At 44.7% G+C, this 12,105-nt stretch overlaps 1 protein-coding gene across 1 annotated transcript in view; it reads left to right on the top strand.

The window, feature by feature from the left end:
* The window catches only part of SCP2 (sterol carrier protein 2), a 101,412-nt gene that overhangs the window by 73,524 nt on the left and 15,783 nt on the right, over window positions 1-12,105 (top strand). Inside the window, exon 12 of the mRNA XM_085897913.1 lies at window positions 5,379-5,529. Within this exon, the coding sequence (XP_085754039.1) occupies window positions 5,379-5,529 (151 nt within the window). The remainder of the gene's footprint in view (window positions 1-5,378; window positions 5,530-12,105) is intronic.

A 12,105-nucleotide genomic window follows, 5' to 3' on the forward strand; every position in this document is an offset into this window, starting at 1 on the left:
CGCAGAGTGAAGCAGGGACGCGGAAGAGGGCTCAGGGGCGAGAGTTTGCCGGAGTCGGTGCGGTCCCAAGGCCCCGCTAGCGGAACGGAGCGTCTGCCATTCCCCTCTCTCCACCCCGAGCATCAACAATTCCCCCCATCTGCGCTGAGATAGCGCCGGTAACTCCGTCCTTTCCCCACCCCAACCGTGGTGTCGACCGACCAACACGTGCCTGCGCAACGCACACCTAAAGGAGCTCACCGACCACGCCAGGGGCACGGAGTCAGGCACGTTACGCTGACATTGCGGCGAGCCCGCCATCGTGCCACGAGGGCGTGGGTAAGACCCCTTCGGTCTCGTGGACTGGGCCGCTCACCCAGGTCCCACGTACATTTGGTCCACGGACCTGTCTGCCCCCTTGCCTATGAGGGTGGCTTTTATTTGCTTTTTCTGTAAATGTGTGTGTGGCGCCAGTTTTTTAAGTAAACCTGAATAAGTGCTTGGACATTGCTTTATTCGGTTGTAACTCTGCATTGTGTTCTTGCTTTGACTGTATACGTGCATTGTTTTTGTATAACTGTGATTGTAAAATACTTGCCTTGTCTGTATGTGGAATAAAAATGCTTGTTAAATTGTGACCCGTTTCGTTGCGTCCTTTCCTTCATTTGAAAGTTCCATCTTGCATCACGGAAGGGATTGGGAGTGGGTTTAGACACCCAGCAAGTAATCTGAACCGTCGAGGTCGGCCATAACTCCGCTCGGTTATCCCCTTAGCATGAAACGAGCCGCTTAAGCGGTTCGTGTCCAGAGCCGACCTGCGGCATGGTACAACTCCTCGGTACGCTACCCGCGCGGGTACTTAGGTATATCGACATTTGGCGATTCACCCTATTTCGCGCGGGTAGAATGCGGACTGGGTTGTGGTGAGGTTAAACCCCACTCGTGACTGGCTCCTGGCGGTAGTTCCAGGAGGGTCACGACCAACTTGTCTGTTCGGTGGGCGACGCGTCGTGATTTGAGTTGCGTGGCCGATCACACGCCGGGCGGACCGACATTCGTAACAATATATTCACACTGTGACCATCACTAGTGTCCTCATATATTTTATTTTAATAGGATCTCAGGATTGTAGTGGAGCTGTCACACACACACACACACACACACACACACACACACACACACACACACACACACACACACACACACACACACACACACACACACACACACACACACACACACACACACACACACACACACACACACACACACACACACACACACACACACACACATCTCACACACACACACACACACACATCTCACACACATGAACATATGGACGATTACATGAGACACAAAACAGGACTGTTAGGTGGGACAAACACAGCCACTGAGCATGGTGGAAGTGCTGTCACTTCATGGGGCACTGTGGGTGCCAGCGATGCCACAACAATGGCGCCGCCTTTCTCTTACTCAGCGAGGCATTTCCTCCTCCTCATGGATGCCAACATCATAGAATGCCAACCTATTTATATCTATACAGTGCCAAAAGAAAGTCTACATGCCCTTTCATAATTTTCACCTTTTGTTGCCTTGTAGTATGGAATGAAATTGCATTTAATCAGACTTTTCCCACCTTTATTTACACATCGTAACCCAGAAATTCAAAATGAAAAACAAATTCCACAAATTTCACAAAATTAATTAACACAAAGCTAGAATATCTTGGTTGGATAAGTGTTCACCCCTCCCCCCCCCTTATAACAATTGTAAATTGGCTCAGGTGTCACCAATCACTTTCAAAATCACACACTAGGTTAATTTGCCTCCATCTGTGTTAAATTTCAGAATAAAATCAGCTGTTCCTGAGGGTTTCCTCTGCTGGGTAGTGCATTTCACAGCAGAGACTCAACCATGAGCACCAAGGAGCTTTAAAAAGACCTCCGGGATAAAGTTGTGGAAAGGCACGGATCAGGGGATGGGTATAAAAAATATTTTAAAGGCCTTGATTATCCCTTGGAGCACAGTCAAGACAATCATTAAAAAGTCGAAGGTGTATGGTACCACCAAGACCCTGCCTAGATCAGGCCGTCCTTCCAAACTGGATGACCAAGTAAGGAGGAGATTGATTAGAAAGGCCACCGAGACGAAAATGGCAACCTTAAAAGAGCTACAGGCCTTTATGGCAAAGACTGGTCACTGTGTGCATGTTTCAACAATATTCCAAGCATTCCACAAGTCTGGCGGTCTGGTAGGCTGGCAAGAAGGAAGCCATTACTCAAGAAAAGAACACCTTGAGTCTCATTTGAGGTATGAAAAAAAAAAAAAAAACACTCCAGAGATTCTGAAGTCATGTGGCAAAACGTTTTGTGGTCTGATGAAACCAAGATGGAACTTTTTCGCCGATTTCACTGGCGGACCTTGAGTGCCCTGTGGAAATATGGGAGGGGGGGGACATATTGCAGCCAGAGCAGTGGGGGGGGGGCGAGACCGGAGAGGAGACTGTAGAAGACAGAAAGACCACTGACCTGCCTGCGGTGAGAGTGAGGGGCCCAAAGACTCAGCCTCACCACGAGATACGCCAATGATCCTAAATGCCTTGGTTTCCACAGCCTGAAGCCGAGAAAGGTGAGGGGCAGGAGCACTAGCCCCAAGGGGAGAGAAGTACTCCATCAGGCTGTGGACGAAAGCTTCGTATGTGGTCAGGAGCTCAGGTGAGCCGAGGAAGGACTTTGCACGACGGAGGATGCCCAGTCGGTGGCTGGCTTTGGAAGCCAGTTCTCCTCAGATCTATTTTTTTTTTATCTTACAAGTTATGATATCTTATAAATTGCAATGTTATCATTTACAAACTTGATTTTGTGCATTTAAATTTTGAAATCACAGTATAGTATTTCAATTTATCAGAATTATCATGGAAGAATCTTACCTATACTAACTGACAAAACCTTCCATCAAAAGCCTGTTGTGCGAGTACGCTTCTTAGCTTTCGGTGCATCTTTAAAGTAGGCATTTAGTTCTTTTTACCGTGCATGAGTACCTGAGTAATAGCTTTGTGGACCCCTGGCAAAGTTGATGGAGATCTATCCCAACAGACTCGCAGCTGTAATTGCTGTCAAAGGTGCTTCCACCAAGTGGTTTACTCAGGGGGGTGGGGGTGGGGGGGGACACCTATCAAACCAAGATATTCTAGTTTTGTATTTTTCGTAATTTTCTGAAATTTGTAGAATTTATTTTTCATTGGAGGTTGTGGGTTACAATCTGTAAATAAAGGTGGGAAAAGTCTGATTTAATATAATTTAATTCCAAGCTATAAGGTAACGAAAGGTGAAAAATTTGAAAGGGGGTGTAGACTTTCTATAGGCACTGTACATTTAAGAGTGAATGTGTTTGTTCCTCATACGTATCCAAACCCTTTGGCCAGTTTATCCAAAATTTGCTTCACCACATTATTTTTGCATGCAGAAGGTCAAAAGAAAAACTTTCAATTCTAAATCAAACTGATGTGAAAACATGAAATAACAGCACATTCTGTGAGTGAGTGTCATACTTCATGTGATGTATGCTCACCCTTCATCTCACATTGTGGGCTGACAGGATGGCCTGGAAGTACGCACACACATCTCCAAGCTGTCTATCTCGGTTTGAATTGTGCTCCAGCTATAAACTGTCACCCCGATGTTTCACAGGCAGGGAGATTCATCAATATGTGCGCCATCCCTCGGATAGACATTGAACAGGTGTCCTGTCTGCCAGCATTCATTGGTGGATGTTAAAGATCCCTTGGTGTACTTTTGAAGAGTTTCTGAGCGATTACCGGCACCATGACCAAATTCCAAATTCTTGCCCAAACAAACAGAGGGCATAGCATCAGTGGCACAGCCACGCCCTCAGCCAATGATGCGATCCTACAACCTTGTGCTGCATATGACCGAAGAATCTCACATCAGCTTGGGCGGTAGTGCATCATTCCCTCAGCTAAGAGTGGGGTGGAACTTGGACTGCACTTGCATGTTCGAATGTCAATGCTCTCTTGGGAATCAAACTTATTGCATTCAAATATTCATTTTATGTATCCAGATTCAAATATTCATTTTCTGTATCCAGAATATACAAAAGGTTCACACTCTCCGGGGGACTACACCGAGTCTAATGAGTTGTTGCAAAATAAACAAGGAAATGAAGAAGTGATTTGCTCATCGCCATGGAGCATTCCAAGATAACTTTTTACTAAAGGTGTAAAACATCCATTTCTGGGCTGAGTTTTTTTTTCTTCTTTTAACCCTGTAGGGTCTTCCACCTCACGGGGTCTTCCACTACTACACCGAGTCTAATGAGTTGTTGCAGAATAAACAAGGAAATTATGAAGCGATTTGCTCATCGCCACGGATAACTCCAAGATAACTTTTTACTAAAGGTGTAAAACATTCATTTCTGGGCTGTTTTCTTTTTTTCTTCTTCTTTTTACCCTGTGGGGTCTTCCACCCCACGGAGTCTAAGCGTTGCTCACGTTCTCTCTTCTTGTGTACAGTTCATTTTAACATCTATTTCTCAATTATTCGTGAACAGAAGTCAATGAAAATTGACAGGCATATACTAGACATGTATGCGCAGGCAATAACTGAGCCGAAAGTGTGATTGCGGCCATTCGAGCCGAGGAACGGCCCTCTCGTTCCATTTTAAAAAAAATTGCTATTTCTCGGTTATTCGTGAAAGAAACGGACCAAATTTGACAAGTATATTCTTGAGGTCACTCTGCAGCCATTAACTGAGCCCAAAGTGACATTATGGCCCTTTTGGCCGACAAACATCCCTCTTGGCCCATTAAAAAAAATGCTATTTCTCGGTTGTTCGTAAACGGAACCGAACCAAGCTTGACAGGTATATTCTAGAGAGCATTCCCCAGGCATTAACTGAGCCCAAAGTGCGATTCCAGCTCTTTGGGCCATTTTCTTAAAATTGTTATAAAAAAAAAATTAAATGTGCTGGGCAATACCCAACACAAAATTAAGTTGCAAATGATGATATGAAACTAGCCTCACCCTTGTGGGGGTGGGTTGGTGGGTGTTTGAGTAGTGGGATCATTCCTGTTGACATTGTAAATACAGATGTTTATTATTGGGTTTGGAGTCATTGAAACAATGATGGTGTGATTGCTTTTAGATATTACTTGCTGCTGCCACAGATCACCAATGTGGCAAGGGATCGATGGTGGTGAGCTGAGCAGGTAGCTTAGGTCAAAGTTCCCAAGTCATTACCTGATATTTTCAAGTGCAAAAGTAACTTGGGGCTGACAAATGGCAAGTTACAATTTTCACTCAACTTAATTGTGAATCTGATGTGGTAACCTTGTGATCTATATGGATGACATTATGGTTCTTTGATTTGTAATGAAGGGTTGGCCCAATGTGCGGAGCTCAGTACTCAATTGCGTGGTGAAGCTGGGAGCCGGCAAGTGAAGGATGCAAAAGTTGCATTGCAGCACAACATTGGCCTGGGTGGTGCTGCGGTGGTGACGATCTACCAAAAGTACAAGCAGCAGCCACAGTAAGCAGCAGATCCACAGCACAATTTGATGTTTGCAATGATGTATAGTTTTATCAGTGAAGATCCTCCGAGGATTTGGTGTGAGACTACACTGTTGAGAATATACCAGAGATTCTTTGGGGATAGTGTGGTCATTTAGTTTTTTGTGAGTTGTAAATAATTTGAAGAGCATTAAATGACAAAGCAGCAGCAGGTTGTTGTGAGAGTAGAGCAGGATAGCATTTGATAAAATATAAAATTGTAGCAAGACTATTTCTACCACTCATGGCTGTCAATTTGAGTTTCTGAAGGTATTTGCACCATGCCCATAACTCTGGGAAGGCCAAAGATACTAAAAATTTCTGCCTTCAGTTCCGACCTTGATTTGCACACAGATTTCCACTTTCCTTGTGACATTGATGCATGTTTGCATGATCTCCTCGTTGCTTTCGCATCTCTTCTTCATCCATGTCTTTCGCAATGCTGGGCAATGACTTTGTTGTGAATGGTGGTGATTGGAAAATGCCAGCTTGCCAATGATATTCCAGCTCCTGGAATGTCATCTTTCTATATGAAGAGGGCTATGGCGACTTGGCAAATGTAGATCGTGCTCCTTCATTTTTATGATTTAATAATTTATAATGTGATCAATTCATGTAAATGTTGTAGGTAATTACTGTATTAAAAAAATTAAGGAAACTTATTATTCTCTTATTCTCGAAAACTACTGTTATGCAGCTTTTAGCCAATGCAAAAAAAAAGAGATTGAATTACGGATCATACTTAAAGCAAAGGTAAACTCAAATTCAATTTTTTTATTCCTCTGCTGGCATTATGGTTTCGGGTTAAATGCTTTATCTGATCAGTATGAAAAATTTTGACTGTCATATATGGCTAAATTGTATAGGGGTAAAAAATTGATGACTGCATCTGTCATGTTTGGCAGCCATATTGTTTTTAATAGAAAACCTCAAAAATCTTCTTCTCCGAAACAGCTGATCAGATTGAGGTGAAACTTTACAGGTATGATCACCTATCCTTGAGCAACAAAAAGTTCTCCAATTATGACATCATAGGTTACATGGTTTGGCAGCCATATTGGATTTACCCTCAAACCTTTAAAATTATCTTCTCCAGAACGGCTTGACAAATTGAGAGGAAACTTCACCCACATGTTCCGCAAATCTTGGGGATACCACAGTGTTCATGAATATTTAATAGGTCACATGATTTGGCAGCCACATTGGATTGAACAAAAAAAATAAAAAAAATTCTTTGGCTTGAACCGCTTCATTGATTGAAGTGAAACGTCACAATTATGATATTGGAGTGATGGGGGGAACATATGGTTTAAAGTTCAACCTGATTGGATGCATGGTCTGACAGCCAGAATTATTTAAAATAATTTGAATCTCGGTTCAGGGATTTTAAATAAAACTTGGTACAAATGCATATGTATAATGATGTAATAATGTGGGTGAAGGTATATTTGTTGACGTCGTGATGTCGAAGAGTTCCATTCGAGGTTTTTTTTAAATTAATCTGGGTAAAATATATAGGTAGTGGAGAAAAAATGGAAATACCTGGGTAAATGAGGAACGGCTTCCATAGGTGTGGCCCATGTGTTAATCAAATAACATCCCAGTATGCTAAGGGTCATGTATAAAAACGCTCCACAGACCTGGTTGCCCATAATTATGGCTAGCATTGCTGCTAGAGGAGCCGCCCCCCCCCTAACCCCCAATGCCCTCCTCCACAGAGTACGTGTGGTTGCACAATGGTTCGATGAGCACAAAACTGATGTTATCCATCTGTCATGGCCTTCTCGGTCACCAAATCTGAACCCAACTGAGCATTTATGGGATATTCTGGAACGACTCCTGAGACAGTGTTTTCCACCTCCATCAAACAGGTGTGCGTTGATTGATTTTTCTCCTAGAAGAATGGTGCCCACCCTGCCTGCAGAATTCCAGACGCGAGTGGACTATGTGCTACAGCGCATACAGGCCGGCTGCACGTGGTGGCCCAATGCCCGATTAAGTGACTTTACATTGGTGTTTCCATTTTTGTCCACCACCTGTACATCGACATGGTGGCCTGAAAGTCACTTTTTGCCTTCCCCATTAAAGCTCTTTTAATATACAGGTTACATTTTGCAGGACTTACAACAATTATTCATTCATGTCCGTATGCACTCCATCATTCTCCCAAGTCAGTGTTGCCGTTGCCGTGGAGGGGAAGGAAGGGAGTGAGGTGCGAGAAATTTCAGACATTAAATCCTTCCTCTTCTCCAATGGCTTGATTTCCGATCATCAATTTGGTTTCAGACCAGGTCACTCTACCCTGTATATGCTGCTTCTGCTCTCCCAACAATGGACGGAGGTCCTCAATGCCAGACATTAAATCAGAGCCATATCCCTAGACATATCGCGTGCTTTTGATATGGTCTGGCACCCTGCCCTGCTCACCAAACTCTCTTCCTTTGGTATCCAAGGCCATCTCCACTCATGGCTCACAGACTTCCTCTTCTGTCGCAGCCAACGTGTGGCCCTAAATGGAGTTCTCTCACCCCCTCTTCCTGTCCAGGCTGGAGTTCCTCAATGTGGAGTTCTGGGCCCTGTTCTTTTTCTGGTTTTCATCAATGATCTCTCCCACTCTGAAAAATCCTCTTTATCTCTTTGCTGATGACTCCACCCTCTGCCGTACCATCTGTAATCCCTCAGATTAGCAAGCAGCAGTTTCTTCGCTCTCTGCCGATCTGGATAAAATCACAAACAGATCTAAAACGTGGAACATGGCTTTCAATCCTGACAAATCTCACACTCACGATGTCTTTCCGAAAGGACCGTTCTGAACGCCCTCCCCCCCCGACCCCCCATCTAATTTTTCAGCAATCATCTGGAAGAAGTCCTTACATTCAAGCTTTTGCGTCTCACTATCTGCCATGATCCTTCCTGGGAAAGTCATATCTCCAACTTGGCCTCCAAAGCCAGTTGCCGATTGGGAATCATCCGTCGTGCAAAGTCTTTCCTCGGCCCACCTGAGCTCCTGACCACATACAAAGCTTTCGTCCACAGCCTGATGGAGTACTTCTCTTCCCTTTGGGCTGGTGCTCCTGCCTCTCACCTTTCTTGACTTCATGCTGTGGAAACCAAGGCATTTGGGATTACTGGTATATCCTGCAGTGAGGCTGAGTCTTTGGTCTTTCTGTCTTCAACCGTCTCCTCTCCGGTCTCGCCCCCCCCCCGCTCTGTCTGCGATTTTCCCCCCCCCCCCCACTATATTTTGCAGGGTGCTCAAAGTCTGCCAGCAACTCCTTTCTGGTAAAACTACCAAAATCACGAATCGCTGCTCACCTTCACTCTTTCATTCCTCTTTTTTTTCCCGCCTTTGGAATAAACTCCCTCACTCTGTTCAATTCCATTCTTCCCTCCAGGCCTTCAAAACAGCTGTTCACCACCACCTCTCATAATCCCCCATCCAAATCCTCGATCTTTTCTACCCCCGGTAATCCACCCCAAACCCACCTCCTTCAAATTCCCTGCTTTCCTTCCTGAAAGTCCCTGTAATGTCCATCTTGTATACCCCGTGTACCCTGCCCCATCCCTCTCCCTTCCACAGATCTCCTAATGTCTCTGTTCCTCTCTGTTTTGTCCTTCCCATGCCGCTCTTGTCTCATGACCCCCGTGCTGTGCATTGTGTGTTCACTCTCATACGAGCCTTGATAAGGTATACAAAAAAAGAAGTTAGTTTGTCAAAACAGAATTATCAGGTTGCTACCAAATTACCAGGTAAATGCTCCACAAGTTTAGTAATGACCTTCATGGAGGAGAAATTTGGATGGGTACTTAATCCTCCATGGACTGAGAGAGAGAGAAACAAATACAAAAAACAATTATTCCTTAAACTCAAGGAAGCCCCACCCGTCCACCCCCTGTCCTTAAACACCAATCTTTGAGATTCCAAATGGCACTCTTAATCGAAATTGGTCACAAAGAGGACGATGATCATCATACAAGATGTCACGAATGTGTTTTCAGAGACCGTCTTAACCCACTTGACATCTATGATATTACCTTTGTCTAACACACATACAAAAATAATAACTAGAACAAGTCTGGAGACTGCGATGGTTCACGAGGAATGTACACGGTTCGCCTTTTTTATTTTTTGACCTTCGAGGGGACGCCACGGGCAAACTGGCGGGAATCGGGAAAAACGTAAATGATGAAAGTTATAGTATTCGAAGAGCACAACTTGCATACCAACTTTCATTCGAAACGGTTGAAAACCCTAGGACCTCGATGCCCAATTTATTGATTTTTTTTTGACATTTTCTAAGTTCGTGACCTTGTGACCTTGACCTTGGGATGAAAATGAAAAATCGAGCTCCGTAGGGCTATGCAGGTGCCATTGGGCTAACCAAATATCGAAACCCCTGCCAGATTCGACAAACCCCCTCGGAGAAGCTGTAACTTGAAATCGGCTACCCCCTAAAAACATGTTTTTTGGGCGTGGCTCCGCCCATAATGGGTGCAGCATGCCCATTCTCAGGAAAACACAACTCGATCATGATATAAACCTCCCACCCAAATTTTATCAGGATCGGATCAAAACCCACGGAGCTATGCTCGGGAGACAGACAGACAGACACACACACCCATAACGAATATAGTGGTCACTTACTGACTCGTGAACCAATTGAACGTGGCGTGTTATTCGGAGCATAACTCATCAATCCCACATCGTAGAGAGACGTGTGGAGCTTCGTTCGATTTGGAGGAGTCCTGGTTTACCCTGTGGACCCAGTCTTAACCAAATCAAGCGATTCTGGACAATTATACATGACTAGCAGAGTACCCGCCCTATCGGTGATATTGTTCCAAGCATGCAACACGTTCTTCTAACGCATTCCTTTATTTGGGTGGTGTATAGGCAACTGACAGCCTGTATATGCAAAAAAAACCCCCTCCCCAAAAAACCCGCTTTACGTGCATGAAGCAAAAACGTACCTACAACTTATCATTTTAAACACCTCATAGCACTGGAAAATGTGGGGACAGGAACACTGTAATGTAAATAGTTGAGACTTATAATACCCAACCCCACCTGGAGGCGGCATGACACGATACACATTTACATAGAAAATTTGCATCCCTTACTCTTTCCCCCCCCCCCCCAAGACCACCGGCAAAGATAAAAACCCCCCTGTACATTAATTGGGGTCATGCTGATCCGATGTAGCAAATCTGGATGTGATCGGCCCAGAACTTCAGGAGGTGTAGCACAAGAAACAAACACCTGTCCATGAATTATAATAAGGATTTGTCGTTATGGCATTGAAATTACATAAAGTACTTCAACAACACATCATACAACTATACAATGGTCTACCTCACACCCCCACTGTTGAACTCCACCACGACTGTTCTACCTCTAACCCCTACTGTTCTAATCCAATTGTTCTAACCCCCCTACCCCACTGTTCTCACCCCCATGCCCCACCACCCCGTTATAAACCCTTCACCCCCCCCCACCCCCGTTATAAACCCTTCACCCCCACCCCCATTATAAACCCTTCACCCCCACCCCCATTATAAACCCTTCACCCCCCACCCCCGTTATAAACCCTTCACCCCCCACCCCCATTATAAACCCTTCACCCCCCACCCCCGTTATAAACCCTTCACCCCCCACCCCCATTATAAACCCTTCACCCCCACCCCCATTATAAACCCTTCACCCCCCACCCCCGTTATAAACCCTTCACCCCCCACCCCCATTATAAACCCTTCACCCCCACCCCCGTTATAAACCCTTCACCCCCAAACCCCCGTTATAAACCCTTCACCCCACCCCCTCTTTTATAAATCCCTCACCCAACCTCACCTCTTCTGTTAAGAATCTCCACCCCCTCTGTTAGAAACCCTCACCCAATCCCACCCCCTCTGTTATAAACCCCAACCTCATGTTGAGTGAAATGGCCTCTTCCTGTGTCCCCCGTTCCAAACAATTACTTCTGACGGACATATTCGTTTTGCAGTTGCCGTTGATCGATACCCAAGTCATGTATTTGCGAAACGTACGTGGCATATCTAGATCCTGGGATCTCTGGGTACCATTCAAATGAAACAAAGAATGGAGTGATTTTGTATATAGATCCTGACATCCAAATTTATTGCGATGGGTGAAGTATGATACTATATTCACAGATGCGTGAAATATTTGTCAGTTATAACAAAGACTTGGAAATACGTACTGTACTCCGGAAGAAGTAAACGAAAAGTTACTTTTTTGGGTTTGCAAAACCACTTTTATATTGAACCAGTACTCCAAAGAACACCATGCCCTGAAACAATGCAGAGTTCAAGTAAATGTTTTGTTTGCTTCCAAAGGTCTGCCGGCCTATTCTAATCTTCAAACAATCCAAATGCATTGTTGCACTTCGTCGTCATAAATGGGCGGCACGCCCAAAACGCTGATTGGACGACTGTAAAGAAGCTTGACCAGTGGTGAGCAACTAAAATGGGAAAATGCTCGTGTGGACGTTCATTGAATAACTCTGACCGAGTGGCTTTTATGACGTGTACATGAGGA

Source organism: Eptatretus burgeri, chromosome 10 (genome assembly GCF_056783735.1).
Source record: "Eptatretus burgeri isolate ZD-2024b chromosome 10, Ebu_testis_v1, whole genome shotgun sequence".
Lineage (NCBI taxonomy): Eukaryota > Metazoa > Chordata > Myxini > Myxiniformes > Myxinidae > Eptatretus > Eptatretus burgeri.